Genomic DNA, 16,748 nt, shown 5'->3' on the forward strand with positions numbered 1-16,748 from the left:
AAGTTCTAGGCTTGTGGAACACTTGGTCCGCTGCTTGTTGGCTTGGAGCTGCGCCGTTTTTTTTTTCCGCTGTGGTGTTCTTTTCTTTAGACCCGTGTGTGGTCATTTGTTAATAATTTAATGTTGTAATAAGAAGCATTGTGTCTGTTACACTAATGAAGTCGCTATATGTATGATTAAACTGATCCTGGCATACATATAGTTTACATCTGATTTTGGTCTTAAAACCGGGTGTGACAGAAGTGGTATCAGAGCTGTGTTGACCGTAGGTCGCAAGCCTAGCTAGAAATGGTCATGTAATAAGGGTTAATTTATAAAAACTATATTTGCAAAAATCTTCATTTACCCTTGAGCTTCATTTTACTGGTTTATTTAAAATGTTTTACTGATTCTCTCTTGTTTCCAAACTGTAGATGAACCGCATCAAGAAGACTGCCTGCATGACCACTGGCGGCTATGTTCCTCCCCGTGCCCCGGCCACCTTTGCACCCAACGCCTCTGCTGGACCCAGCCGTGGAGTCACCATTCCTAAGAACGGAAGCAAGAAGCTGTACCATTCCAAGGGATTTGAAGCAGGGAAGGCACCAATGATACTGGTGGAAATGCTGCAGCGTCTAGGGTACACCAAGGCGCCTGTCTACCACGGTCTTCGCCAGACTCGTCCAGGACGTGAGGAGTGGACAGTGGAGGTGTGCATCTACGGCTCTCCAGAAGGTGACGACAATTATGAGATCGTCGGCATCCACAAAGCAATGGCCGTCCGTGTAAGCTTCGAAGCAGGGATCCGAGATAGTGGTACATGGCACACCATGCAACCTCACGATCTCCCTGAAAAACAAGTTAGCATGACTAACCTCACGATCTTGTGGCATGGAATGAAGTGTGCCATCTTCAAAAGTCGATCCACAACAAAAAAAAAGAATCTCTCCCCCTCTTAATCCTAAAACAAAATCCATACTAATATCCTCCCATGGTGCATTGGGAACAGGTAGAGAAGTATATAACCCATGTGAATTTAACTTCAATTTGGCCTGTGGCAAGTAATACATTGTTGCACATGCCTTTCCACATCATGCCTCATCTTAGGCCAAAACAAATGGTCACTCATCATAGACAATGTCTTGTCACATCCAAAATGCCCCATCAATCCACCTGCATGAGATTCCTGCAGCAAGAGCAAACATATGGATGATTCTGGAATGCATAATTTGTTAGCATGAAACAAAAATCCATCACGTAAGTGATATTTTTCCCATCCTTTTCCCTCCTTGCAGTGCGCATAGGGAACAACGAAATCATGGTCATCAGCATATAAATCATGCAAACTCTCTAAACCAGGAACTTGCACATCTAAACAATTTAAAAGCACATTTTTCCTAGAAAGAGCATCAACAACCACATTTTCTTTTTCCCTTCTTATATTTTACAATGTAAAGAAACGACTCAAAGAATTCAACCCACTTAGCATGACAACAGTTCAGTTTAGATTGACCTTGCAAATATTTTAAGGATTCATGATTAGAATGTATAATAAACTCCTTAGACCATAAATAATGTTGCCAAACTTCTAACACTCGCACTAACGCATAAAGCTCCTTATAATAGTCCGGATAATTCAATTGGGCACCTTTCAGTTTCTCGCTGAAGTATGCTACCGGTCTACCCTCTTGCAGTAAAACACCACCAATACCAATTCCACTAGTATCACATTCAATTTCAAAAATCTTAGTGAAATCAGGTAAAACAAGTAATGGTGCCTCAGTTAATCGTTTCTTAAGCTCATCAAAAGCAGCTTGTTGTGCTTCCACCCAACGAAATTCAACATTCTTTTTAGTTAATTCATTCAAAGGGGCTGCAATGGTGCTAAAATCTTTAACAAAGCGCTGACAAAAGCCAGCGAGACCATGAAAGCTCTGAATTTGATTAACATTCACAGGTGTAAGCCAATTTTTAATAGCTTCAATTTAGATTCATCTTCTTCTACTCCCTATGCTGAAACCACATATCCTAGAAATATCACACAATCTTTGCAAAAAGTGCATTTTTCTAAGTTACCAAACAGCTTTGCATCATGTAAGACTTCTAGCACTTGGCGAATATGATCAATATGTCTTAGTCGCATGAAATGTCTTAAAACATAATTCATTAGTCTCATGAAAGTACTAAGTGCATTGGTTAAACCAAACGGCATGACTAACCACTCATACAAACCAAATTTGTTTTAAAGACTGTTTTCCACTCATCCCCTTCTTTCATCCTAATCTGATGGTAACCACTACGCAAATCAATTTTAGAGAAAATAATAGCACCACTCAATTTGTCTAACATGTCATCTAAGCGGGGTATAGGGTGATGATATCAAATAGTGATATTATTAATCTCTCTACAATCTACGCACATGCGCCATGTACCATCTTTCTTAGGAACCAAAATAACAGGAACACCACAAGGGCTTAAGCTTTCGCGAATGTACCCTTTGGAGAGAAGGTCTTGCCTTTGTTTTTTAATTTCTTTCATTTCCTTGGGGTTGGTACAGTACGGTGGTTGATTAGGTTGGAATTAAATCAATTTAATGCTCTATCCCTCTGATCAGTGGTAAACCAGCGGGCACCTCCGTTGGAAACACATCGCTGAATTCCTACAAAACACAGAAAACACCACTAGGTAGAAAAGTCACATTGTTAGTCAAAAGTAATGCATCTTTGTACAACAGTACAAAGTGCACCAAATTAGGATCCTTGCTGAATTCTCTCATCTCCGATTTGGTGGCTAGCATTACTAAATGCTTCTCTCCCTCACTTCTCTTTGTACCACTCAGATTTGGCTTGTGGCGCTCACTCACCGAAGGTGGAGTCACTCTACGTTTCTCTCACTCTTTCTTACTCTCGACATACGCCTCAATTTTCTGCATTGAAGAATTCACAATCTATTGTGGTGTAAGCGGCTTAAAGATGATCTCCTTATTGTTCCATCGGAATGTATAGCGATTGGTATGTCCATCGTGAATAGCAGAATGGTCATATTGCCATGGCCGTCCAAACAGCAAGTGATAGATCGTCATAGGCACTACATCGCAATTCACAGTGTCGGTGTACTTCCCAATAGTAAATGTCACACGCACCATATAGGTCACCTTCACTTCCTCTTTATCGCTCAACCATTGCACATGATACGGCCGTGGATGTGGCAAATATTTCAAACCCAACTTATTGCACATGTCTTTGCTGGCCAAATTGTGACAACTACCTCCATCAATAATAACTTTGCACACCTTGCTGTTATCAAGCTTTGCCTAAGTCTGAAACAAATTGCACCATTGTTCGAGTGACGGTGATGGTATCACACTAAGCACTTTGGGTGTGCAAACAATGGAATACTGCTTAGGGTTAGGAAACTCTAGATCACACTCACATGCCCTATCTCATCAGTGTGCAAAACTGGTGTTGCATTAAATAACTCGTCATCACTAGCAGAACACATACCCATCATCTGTAATAAGCATAAACTTTGTATTTGTGCAATCTTTCTAAAAATGGCCATCTCCTTTGCACTTGTGGCAAACCAAGTTACGTGAATGCCCCCGTTGACCCCATAGAAGAGGCTACACTACCAGCAGGCATCGATGGGTGACGTGTCAGTGGTGGAGTACTCTCAGGCTTCTTACTTGCTGAACTACACATTGTTGAATTGCTTCCAGACTGAGTACTCTTGTTTGGGTGACTTATGTTGTATGGCTGCCCCACGCTTGCTGAAAAACATGAACGGGCAGCAAACTTTGCATCTTCACTAACTTGTCGCTCAGCTTCATGCGCTTGATGCAGCAACTCAATCATATCATTGTAAGGATGGTGATTGATGATGCGCTTGATGGCATAATTTATACCAGCTAGGAATCTTGCCATTGTTTGCTCTTCATTCTCACGCACATCATCATGTATCATGATGGTCTCCATCTCCTTATGACACTCATCAATTGATTTGAGACCCTATCGTAGCCCTGTCAACTTCTCAAACAGTGAGCGTTTGTAGTGACGAGGAACAAAACGTGTACGCAAGTGTTGCTTCATTTGCCCCCATATGATAATAGGCAACTCATGGCGCTTAATCGGCTTGTGAACAAACTGCTCCCACCAATGTGTTGCATAATCATCCAATCCATTGGATGCAAGTAATAGCTTCTTCTCATTGGAATAGTTGTTCATCTGGAATAGCTTATCAATTTTTAGTTCCCATGTAAGGTAATCTTCCACATCCATACCACCTGAAAGACAGGAATAACAAATTTGGGCTTAGCAATAAAATCCTCGTCGATGTCTTGTTGTGGTGATGCATGTTGTTGTTATGGTTGCGGGGTTGTCGCTCATCGTAAGTGTTAGCAGGGAAATCATCATCGATGGAGAGCTCAGCGTCGTCAGCCCAGCTTCGTCCACCATGCATACATGCAGCAGCATTATGAACGCCTATATTGACACCTCCTCCTTGGTTGCCATTAAAAACACCGTTGCCTCGACCATGCCCAGAAGCAACAAGATGTGCTATTGCTTCTTGCTGTGCCACCAAACGATGAGCTTGTCGCTGTCGTCATTCCTCATCCATGTGAATAGCACACTCCTCGGTCTCGGTGTGCTGAACAGCTTGAGGCTCATGTACAGTTGTGTTGTCAGCTCGTAGACTCGTACGCACATGGAGATTTGCAAACATAACGCACAACTCTTCAAAGTTGTTGTTGATTTCTGTACGCAACTGTGTGACCTCCTCCCTGAGTGTGTTTAATCCAGTCTGAACTTCCCCGAGCTCATCACGCACACCATTGTCACCATCTTGGAATTGCTTTTGCAGCATCTCACACAGCCTATGAAACCGTACATCCGGATTACACGGATCCTCCTCTTGTCCTGACATGGCAAAAGCTCACAAATACTGAGTGAAAAATATATGTGGATATAAGTGGAACACTCAACACGTACAACTCACTATTCTGAAACAAGACAAGCTTACCGTTCTGAAGTGAATTAAAGATAGCAAAAGTACACTCATGACAACGAACAATCAAGGTCATCAACACACTCACAATGATAATGGGACTATTGCAACCAAGGAATGAGCGAAGAAGGTGGCCAAACCATGCTCGTATTGCAATAGTTCAAGGAGAGACACTGGCAATTGTTCGAAATAACTGAGGGCACAAGATTGCTCAAAACAACAAAGTGCGCAAAACAGGAGCGGATAACTCGAAACTTAGAACTCCGAAACAAGAGGATTATTCAACCGAGCACCTTTTCTTTGCCTCTTTTTTTTCTTCTGTTTTTTCTCTTTTTATTTCTATTTTGTACTGGTTTTACTTCTTTTTTTGTACTCGGCTAAATACAAGATAAAATCTGATGAGGACATCTCCACTACTGTTACACGCACTAAACCAACATCTGCTACCACTTCTCCAACAATACAAGAACCACTCACTAGAGCTTGTGCTCGTCAACTTAATCATGAGGTGAATGAGTTCCTAGGGATGCATACAAATGTTTCGAATAATGGGATACTATTTGATTCTTGTGATGATTTCCTTATCCTTAGGAACTAGGGAGAGGAACCAAACATGCCCAAGTGCAGAAGTGGAGTCACCAAGCGCAAACAAGTCCTACCCATGAGTTCGATTCGGATTTGGCTGCATAACAACATCAATTTAGTTTGACCATATTGACTTCATCCGGACTCTTTTTGGAACGTTCTAAGAGTTCATGGAAAGCTTATCACGTCTACTTTCCAACGGATTCAACCTCATCTCCAAATTCAGCCCGAGTCGATCGCTATCGTCAATTTAAAACTGAGTCTGTTTCTGCAAACAGGTGCTGCGCCACCTTATTTAGGTCCGATGGGCCTTGTATCAAGTAGAGCCCATGGGGGGCGCGTCCTAGGGTAGGATTACAACTCCAACACCTCCTGGTCGTCCTCTACCCTTATATACCCAGCAACCGCCGCTGAAGAGGCAGGTTTTGTTAGATTGGTTTAGCTACATGCAAACTTTGAGTCTTTGAGTTGTGCTGGACAGCCACCATGTCAAGATCATCAATAGAACCCCACTTTGTTTGTTTTTCAATATCTTTGCAATTTCAGATTGCTTTTACTTGAGTTCTTGCTTGTTCTTCGGTTGCTTGCAGGAATTGAACCTCGTGTTCAGGTTGATCGTGCTCACGGCAAGGTCAACAACCCTCCGGGGTTGGTTTAGCGATTGTTAAGGTGCATCATCGTTGTACGGTGTAGTTGGATCATCAAAGTCACTTCCACCAGATCGAAAGAATCTCTCTCATCGAAAGATTGGGACCAATCCCCTTAGCAAAATCCAAAATAGGAGTGTTGTATTCATAGAATTGATGCGCATAACTAAAAACAAGACCAGTCCCTTGAGCAAATCAATTTGCTAGTCTCAAAAGGTTCAAAAGTACGCAAAGGATATATTGGTTCTCAACGAAATAGCAGCTAGGAAGGTTTCAAAATTTTGTGAGACTTTTGTTTGTTGTATAGGACAGAAAAACAAGACTAATCTAAGAGAAAATAGCTCTCACCGAGTAGCCCTGGAATTTGATACCACGATGATACGGGGGCGGCCTGATCTTCTCGGGAAGAGCCGATGATAAAAGCTGTGAAGTAGACGATGTCACTAGCTGAACACTCACACTAATGTACAAACCTTCAACTCTTCAGAATAAGCCCAACACACATTTGTAGATGATCGTTGCGAGACCACGAGTGATGATCGCCAAGTCCCCAATTCCCAGCGGAACAACAACTTCACCTTGGATTGTAGAACGATAAACAATGATTGTCTAATTCTCTCTCGGCTATCCTCACATGAATGCTAGTATGAAAGAAGCAATAGCTATGTTTCAATCTTATACATAAAGTGATCTGCCCTCTATGGGTCGTGGACTCTACTATTTATACTACGGACTATGGAAACTGAATTGGACTCGTTACAACATAAAAAAGGAAACCTAAGCTAAGACTGGCATATTATTTTGACTACTGAGACCGACTTGATACAGATTTGGCAGTGGGGCTGGATCAGGTTATCAAATAAGCTTGTAGAGGGTATTTACACAGCCGAATCTAACTTCGTATGAGAGACTTATGGTACTTTTAATCGACGTTTGTTTGGCTGCAATAAACTGAGTCTGAGTCGGCTTCAATCTTTCCTATTTTGCTGCTCCTTGATTGATTCCGTGTATAACTTGAAGGCACGCATCCCTCAGCTCTTCTTTATCCATGCTCGATGGTGGAGGCGGGTTATTCTCATTAGAACCCTCGGGAAGATCTCCCAAACGGCCATGGGTTCTCATCCTGTTGTGACGATGAGAAGGAAGAAAGGCGAAGGTTAAATTCCGACATAGGTGAAAGATAAAACTCCAACTAATGCTACTTTACTACATGCTGATGAAAATGCATGTTTAAAGGCATGATGCAAAATGAGCAATTAAACATGAAAGCATGCTCGCTTTTGAACTACACATATCTTTCTCAAAAGCATCTCACCCCATCAAGCATCACAACTACATACGTTATACTTAGGGGCACAATATAGTAGGTTCATACATATTGTCAAGAAGATGTACAAAAGAAATTTTAGTGAGTTGCTTAATGAAGTTAACCACTTATTAAACAACATTCTAATTATGTTTAGGCTACTTAATTAAACCAAGCTTTGATACCACGCTGTGAGGAACTATCTAAATAATATTCTAATTAATCACCAGGAGGATCATTATTCATAATCACAACCTCGATGATTAACCAGAATATTATCTCGATAGTCCCGACACGTATTTTGTGCCCAAGATCGGAACACATGCCTTCCAACATTGAGCATCATAACATAGCTTAAGAAAGAGCAAGTAATTAACATTTATATTACAAGTCTTTAATATGCAACTATTTTCAACAATTTACATCAAAAGGCAACAATATCTACGCAGCGAAAACATAAACCTATACAATAAAAGAGTGGAGCTGTATGCCCTTAGGCTCCACCCCAAAAGTACGACCTCTGAGAGTAGGATGTACTACTCTTGCCCGCCACCCTGCTCGGCAGGCACGAAGTCGCCAAACACCGGCTCTTCCTCACCAGTAGCACCTGAAAACACAGTCATGCGTACGAAGGTACTCGCAAGACTTAAACTATATAGAGCACATATACATAGCTCGACTCTAAGGATTAGGCATTTGAGCCATTAGCAAGGAAAAGCCATATGGTTAAGTTAAACCTAAATAGTAAGCAACTTGGACACATATGTGTGAGCAACTAACTTAACCGATAATAACATAACTCTACCCTGCCATAACCAACTAAACATAAATAATTGGAACCATTATGAACATACATGTAACAAAGACCAATGCAACCATCTCCCACATATCCAACCATCAACCACAAGCGAAAAATCTACGACCGATGCAGATGGACATAAGCATTCTCATGAGCAAGAGCGCAACATTTCGAAATGTTTTTACACCCTACAGGGGATACTCCTGGACCCACAAGATATGAGGACCATACGGCATGTGCCACCCGCTAAAGTGCACACAAGGGGGTACTCATGTCAACCTTTCCCAATAAGCCCCGATCATTTGAAACATGCATCCCTCGTCGCGTTAGTACTAGAACTACTTCCGAAGCAAACTAGTACCTACCACTACAAGCCTGCTAGCTCACACCGTCGATGTTCAGGCCCCAAATAACCACAGCTACAAAGGTATTCGGCTCGCCTTACCATTAGATCGGTAAGTTGTGAGTATGGTAAGTGCTAAAGCCGACTACACCGACGATCGGTACTTAAACGATGCAAGCGGTCTACGGTGTCCGGTTTCCTCTTCCGACCTACCCAGGGGAACTCCACATCCGGGCAGGATAAATAGCTCCTAGCACAGCTCACGTCTCGTCTCATACTCACCACTCATACAACCATCATCAACCCATATCCAATATTGTGATCAATACGAAAGTAAATAACGCCTATGCTCACGAACGATGAAACAATTCACCGCTCGACTTCTACCGAATAACCTATTCATTGCTAAATTTCGATTTAACTTGTAATCTAGACACCAATAACATACTCAAGGCGACAAGGAAAGGATGAACAACAATTCAAGGTAGAAGTAATGCATTCAACATAGGATCTACCCACTTGTACCCGATCTCGACTCGACACATGCAAACACACATAAGCATACTTTATCAATTTTAGACTTCATTCAATTGAACAAAGGTGCAATATGCTTAGTTGCTTGCCTTGCTGCTCAGGTAGCTGCCTATAAATACCCACTTAACACTCGTAGAAATCCAAAAGATTAGATCCATCTTCAACCATGGGCATCTCCCGCTCTGGCTCCTTGTTCACTAAATAAGAGCGCATGCAATGATAAGCATGAGTGAAATGCAATAATGCATGCTACAATATGCATTTGATGAATTTCTATAAAATATGCCATATAAAACATGGAAACATTTTCCTAGTTCGAAAAAGTCATAAGGAGACTAGCAAAATTGGTTTCGCTAGTTTTGGACTTGTATAGAATTAATGGTTAATTAATGAAGCCTAAACCTAATTAATTTATCCCAGAAATTTAATTAACCATTTAATGGCTGGGGAAATTTTTAACAAGTAGAGGAGGTTATTGTGAAGCCAACAAAATTTTTGGAGCTCGTATGAATTAACTATAAATTTTACAAACTATCAGCACAAAGAAAAAAGTCTGACGAACATGCAATGTTGGGCCGGACACTCTGGGTTCCGAAGTCTCGGGTGACCCTCCGGGCAAGGGTCCTCTGACATCTTTGGCTGGGACTGTCTGGATACTCCGTGATGAGATTGTTGGCCTGATCTTCCGATAGGTAGCGATAAGTCGGTAGGTGGAGAACTCGACGTTGATGATTCAAAGGCTTCGACCCGAACAGATCCTCTCCCTTGCAATCACTACACCACAGCTCCGTTGGTTATCAACCGTGTCGCGCGGTTAACCTCGCCAAGAAGGCTCAATCCCTGCAAGCGTACCGAGAACACAAGCAAGAACGTAGAAGATGCAATCTGAAATATTGCGAATAGAATTCAAGCACTCAAAGTCGGGGTTCCACAAACACTTGCGGCGCCCTAGTCGGTCTGGAACAAGAGCGAAAATCTCACAATCTGTGTGTAGATCAATATCTAAGAAAAACCCAACCCTAATTAGGGCGGTGGCTACTGTATATAAAAGACTATGGTCGGCCAAGGACCCCTGGATGCGTCCCTAATGGACTCCAACACGTTACATGGCCCAACGGCCCAAAAGATGGTGGCGCAGCACCCTGACAGATTCTGGATATCCACTTGTTTTGATGATTTCTGTTGACTCAGAAAGAATTTGGACATGGGACCAGTCCCGTTGGAAAGCTTATCTCCTTAGCTTTCCAACCATGTGTAGAACGTCAAAAACGGAGTCTGTATGCGTCCTGGGCAATGATTTTAGTGCAGGCTGGTCCTAGACTCCGAAACGGACTCGAACTTGATTGGACCTCCACCTTGGCTTGGGCGCCCTTGCTGTTCTTCTCCCATGTTCCTAAATAACAATACATCACAATTATTCAGTAGCATCCCATCCTTATCAAAATATAAAGGAACACTAAGGAACGAGCTCACCTCATGATTTAGTTGACGTGCACGAGCTCGTGTCAATAGACCTATTGTTGGAGGAATACTCGGTGTGTGTGTATCCGAAAGAGTGATGTCCTCGTCATCCTCCCCCTCTTGAATTGGAGTTGTCCTCGATGCAATGTCATCTTCTTCTCCCAAGTAAGGCTTAAAATCTGAAATGTTAAATGTGGGACTAACCCCATAATCTGCAGGCAAGTCAAGCTTATATGCATTATCATTGATCTTTTCCACAATTTTAAAAGGACCATCAGCTCGAGGCAGCAATTTAGACTTTCTCAAATCAGGAAACCTATCTTTGCACAAATGTAACCAAACAAGATCACCAATTTCAAAAGTAATATGTTTCTGACCTTGGCTACCATAAGTTCTATACTTCTCATTCATCTTTTCAATATTTTCCTTAGTCAACTCATGCATTTTCATAATCAAATCAGCACGTGTCTTAGCATCAAAATTCAATTTCTCGGATGTTGGTAAAGGAAGTAAATCAATAGGGGTATGGGGATTAAAACCATACACTACCTGAAACGGACTTACCTTGGTGATGGAGTGAACTGATCTGTTGTATGCGAACTCAATATGGGGTAGACACTCTTGCCACATCCTCAAAAATTTTCTTCAAAACAGCCCGCAACATGGTGGATAATGTGCGGTTCACAACCTCCGTTTGTCTATCGGTTTGAGGGTGACATGTCGTCGAAAACAGCAGCTTTGTCCCAAGTTTATTCCAAAGTGTCCTCCAAAAGTGACTCAAAAATTTTGCATCACGATCCGAAACAATGGTGTTAGGCACTCCATGCAAGCGAATGATTTCCCTGAAAAATAAATCAGCTATGTTTGTAGTATCATCGCTCTTGTGACAAGGTATAAAATGTGCCATTTTTGAAAAACGATCCACAACGAAAAATATATTATCCCTCCCCCTCTTGGTCCTAGGTAATCCTAAAACAAAATCCATAGAAATATCCTCCCAAGGCACACTAGGAACAGGAAGAGGCATATAAAGTCCATGTGGGTTCAAGCGAGACTTAGCTTTATTGCAAGTAGTGCAGCGTGCCACGTAGCGCTCGACGTCGCGCCTCATCTTAGGCCAAAAGAAGTGAGCAGCCAGTACATCCTCGGTCTTCTTCACTCCAAAATGTCCCATCAAAACACCTCCATGCGCTTCCTGCATGAACAATAGGCGAATAGAGCTAGCTGGGATGCATAGCCTGTTAGCACGGTATAGCAATCCATAATTCAGCACATATTTATTCCAAGTTCTTCCTTCCTTACAATGTTCAAAAGCATCTTTAAAGTCCAAATCAGTAGCATATAATCCTTTAATTGTTTCTAAACCAAAAATCTTATGATCGAGTTGGGACAGCATGGTATAACGTCTAGATAACGCATCTGCAATGACATTGTCTTTACCTTTCTTGTGTTTAATGATATAAGGAAATGACTCTATAAATTCAACCCATTTAGCATGACGTTTGTTCAGTTTGGCTTGGCTTCTAATATGTTTCAAAGCTTCATGATCAGAATGAATAATAAACTCCTTAGGCCAAAGATAATGTTGCCATGTTTCTAAAACTCGCACTAAAGCATACAACTCCTTATCATAAGTCGAATAATTTAGAGATGGCCCATTCAATTTCTCACTAAAATAAGCAACGGGTTTACCTCCTTATAGTAGCACTCCTTCAATTCCAATGCCGCTAACATCACATTCTAACTCAAAAGTCTTACCAAAGTCCGGAAGTTAGAGTAAAGGTGCATGCGTAAGCTTCTCTTTCAGCGTATTAAAAGCTTGTTCTTGTGCTGGCCCCCATTAGAACGGAACACCCTTCTTTGTCAACTCATTGAGTGGGGCAGCAATGGTGCTGAAATCTCTCACAAAACGCCGATAGAACCCTGCAAGGCCATGAAAGCTTCTCACCTGTGTGATAGTCCCAGGGGTCGGACAGCCCTTGATGGCTTCAATAGTCTAGTATGATCCTGTAAGGCTTTGTTGAGTTCTTCCTTGGACACACAATCCTTAAAATCCGACGGAGAGCCATCACCTGACATGGTTAGTAGAAAACGGAGGAGACTCAAGCTTGGAGATGAAGTTTGAGAGGAAGGAACACCACGAGTATATTGATGGTAGGAAAATGGATCGATCTGGGGGGAGAATCATAGGTTTGCTGTGATTCATCTTCTATGTCCGTCTTTTCTCTCTGTGTCCGTCTTTTCTCTCTGTCTCCTTCCCAGACGACCATGGCCCCCTATTTATAGGGTAATGTGTACCTTGGCATACAAGTTATTATAATGTACGAATATCTGGGACTTGACCGAATTATTGGACCTCATCCCGGATAACTACTTTCTATCCAATTGGGGATCTAAATATCCACCGTGGTAACTATTGTGGTGCCTGCCCACTCAGTGCGGCGAGCCGGTCGCCAATTGCGGCCCGGCGCCGCACTGTCAGGGGTGTCAGGATAGCCTCCATTACGCAAGGTGTCACAGTGGCGCCCATCAGCCTAGGCCTTTAATGCCAATCACTTCTCAGTAGGCAAATCATGATCGGCGCTCTCCTTTCGGTAGATCTTCCCAGGGACTGTTGAATCACCCTGCTGTCTTCAGGAAGGTGGCCCGATCATCCCGAGGCAGGGGCCTCTGGAGGCATGGATCTGGGAGGTGAATGCTTCGGGGAGGCTGAGGCTTCGGGAGGCTGAGCCTTTGGGAGGCGGAGGCTTCAGGAGGCCGAGTCAGTTAAGCCAAGGGAAGGCTTTGTAGGTATGAAGAGGTACCGTGAAAGGACCTAATGACCTCGGAGGTCGATCCTCTAGCTGAGGATCCATAGATCAAGGCTCCGGGGGGACCCGGATAGTAATCTTCAACCATTATCCTCAGGTTGGCTTATTTCCCCCAACACTTATGATTCATCTAGAGTTCTAAGTTTTAACGTGTTCTGACAAGGATTGAAAGAGTTTCAATTTTCACGAGAAAACTCTAGGAGGGAGGCAATACAACTTGGCATTTAGTGCATAAAATATCTTAGAAAGAAATGAGTTTGGAAGAAAGAAGGTTGTACAATACACTTCTTCTTGGAGATTAATCTAATCTCACAATAACATTTGCATCTAGAAATATCAAATCTTTGACATCACAACTTGCATATGTAATAGGTTCCATGGCATTTAACAGGTTCCATCCAGCTTGCATCACAGGTTTCATTACAGCTTGTAGAACATCACAAGTCCTAGAACTCAATTGGTACATGATAGCTCGCAAAAAACAACATAAATGTCTCTAGGCCTGGCAAAAAACTACTACCTCCCTTCTCTTCTTTTTCCTCATAGTAATCTTCTTCCTAGGCTGAGGACCTGTGGTTGGTTGGGTTGAAGGACTAGGTTGAGAAGCTTCCAAAGCTAGTTGCCTCCTTGTTCCAGATGTAGGACTTGACTAAAGAACTTGTAAACTAGCCTGTGAGCAGGCTTCTCCAGCTACCATCAGTGCAATTTGTCTGCAAAATTACAAAAAATTCCGCAATGTCCAGGAAATTTCAAGTTGCATGCCATCAGTTCAAGGAACATACCTCCTGGTTACAGGACCAGGGCTGTCTGCAAGAAGAGTGTTGAGGATAGCCCTTGTCCTGGGTGAAGTGATAATCTGGTCAACCACATCCTTCTTGCTCTTCTTCCTACCAGGCTTAGTCTATTCTTTGGGTTCCTCTTCCTGCAAAAAAAAACATTAGTGATATATGAGGACTAGTTAGAATAACACAAAACAAGAGTCAACTAGTTGTGATTACCTCTTTTTAGGACCAGTAAGGGGAAATTTTGAACTCCCTAACCTATGGCCAGTCCCACCACATAGCTTACAGTTTACCTGCCTTTTTAGCTTACTCTTGCCCTTCTCTAGAGCAGATGGAATTCTATTCTTTCTCTGCCTCCCTACTACCCTTGGCTTGCATTTTGGTGGTTGCTGCTTGAATACCTTGTTCACCTCTAGCCACTAGGACTTATCAGTAATGCAGGGAATCACACCCGCATAGGCAGCCCTGAAGCAATCCACAAAGAAATTTGAATATAAAAAAATCATCCATGACTGGGTTCCTTTATGTAGATATAGCAGCTAGTACATGTGGACATGACTTCCCTGTAATTTGCCATTCCCTACAAGTGCACTTGTGGTCTCCCAGGTTCACAACATGGCTCATCACATCTAACCCATGTAGGAGCTCAATGACTTTAGTTATGTCTTTTGCACCCATCATGACCCTCATGTTACCTAAACCATGAGTGCCTGTATTGAGTTGATGAACAATACTTGGTAGTATCTTCCCTTGCATTCTGTTTCCTATCTTCCTTCTCTTAGCCCACATCATGGCTATCTTCTCCATGATTGCATCTGCTAGGATATCAACTAGAAGGTCTTTGAAGTCCTTTATCCATCCATTCCATGATTTAGCCAAGTTATTAGTGATGAAGTCACATTTTATCTCAGTTGAGAACTTGCTCCTTGCCCACAGAGCATTGTGATGCTTGTTTAGCCACTGCCCAACTTCAGGATCAGCTACAAGGACTTTATTCAAGTAATGCTCAAATATCTCTGGCCTGTATGCTCTAGCTGCAGGCCACAAATTGCCATATATAGGCCCTATCTTCCTTTTGGCAAGGTTGTCCATCAAATGCCTCAAGCATTTCCTTTTCTCACAGTTAGGCAATATCTTCTTCACTGCAACTTCAAGACCTTTACAAGCATATGTACAGATAGCAATGTTTGGACCTGTTCCTATGGCTTTAGCCAACTGGTACATGAACCAAGTCCAATTCTCCTTAGTCTCTGAATCAAACAATGCAAATTCCAAAGGATACATCCAGTTATGGCCATCCAATGCATTTGCAGCTGCCATGTGACCATTCCATTTGCCATTAAGGGTAGTGGAATCAATGCTAACAAATTTCCTACATCCAATTAGAAATCTACTAATGCAGGGCTCAGAGCAACAAAAGAATTGCTCAAAGTACACTTATCCAGACCCTAGTTCCAATCTCCACTACACTACCATGGCACCTAAGCTCTATCTCAGCCTTAAATCCATACAGCCACCCAAGCTTGAGAAACCATTCTACCCTCAACTCTACTAGTAGAAGCACATATGTGATCATCAGTGTTTATTTGGACCTGCAATACATACACAAAAGGAAGTAAGCAACAATTTATACATACAAGAAGCACACAATAGGAACTAGAAGCAAACAAAAGGAACTAGAAGCATACAATAATCAGGGATTGTACCCTGACGGTCTTATCATGCATGTCCTGGCTACAATTCTCCAAGGACACCCTTCTGTAGCACAATAGTCTCTAAATATATCGGGGTTAGAATTTTTTGTGCCAAGCTCAAACTGTCTTCTGATTGCATCATTCTGATTGCCATTCTAAATTCTGGCATGTTTGGATACACTATACCAACACTCATTTCAGGGTGATCCCTATCCCAATTCCTCACTGGTTCACCAGGCACATGATCATTCACCTCCACTGCTGCTTCTTGCATTTCTCTCTCAATTTCTCGAGGAATAGATGGAATAGAGTGTTGAGCTAATGTTCCTGCTTCCCATGTTGTTTCTGCTCTAGCTCATTAGCTCTTAGTCCAAGGACCTCATATATGTTATCCTCATCAAAGTTGACATGAGCATTTTCACTCTCAACAACTAAAGGTTGCAACTTGAGTTGAGTCCAGTTAACCACAAACCCACTTGGTTCAATTGTTGGATTAACCTCAGTTGCATCAGCATCAGTGGGATTACCATCTGTGGAACATCAACTACTAAATCAGCATCACATGGATTTCCATTAGTTGCCTTCCCATCAGTTGCCTTCCTATATGTTCCAGCATCAACTTTACTTGGACCAGCTTCACTAACTGCATTGTATCCTTCCTTTAACACTACCTTCACATTGAGCAAGAGCTTCTTTGTATCAAATCTATCACAGAAATGCAACATAAGAGCCATATTGTCTCCAATCTCCACCATGGTATCTGATTTCCTATCACGTCCATAAAAAATAGGCCTCTGGCAGCTC

At 42.2% G+C, this 16,748-nt stretch overlaps 1 protein-coding gene across 1 annotated transcript; it reads right to left on the reverse strand.

Annotated features, from left to right (window-relative positions):
• Positions 1–14,772: 14,772 nt before the first annotated feature.
• On the reverse strand, positions 14,773–15,570 carry LOC133927632 (uncharacterized). Its single transcript, XM_062374080.1, has one exon. It carries the CDS (start codon positions 15,568–15,570, stop codon positions 14,773–14,775), a length of 798 nt encoding a protein of 265 aa, XP_062230064.1.
• Positions 15,571–16,748: the final 1,178 nt, after the last annotated feature.

This window comes from Phragmites australis, chromosome 8 (genome assembly GCF_958298935.1).
Source record: "Phragmites australis chromosome 8, lpPhrAust1.1, whole genome shotgun sequence".
Classification (NCBI taxonomy): domain Eukaryota; kingdom Viridiplantae; phylum Streptophyta; class Magnoliopsida; order Poales; family Poaceae; genus Phragmites; species Phragmites australis.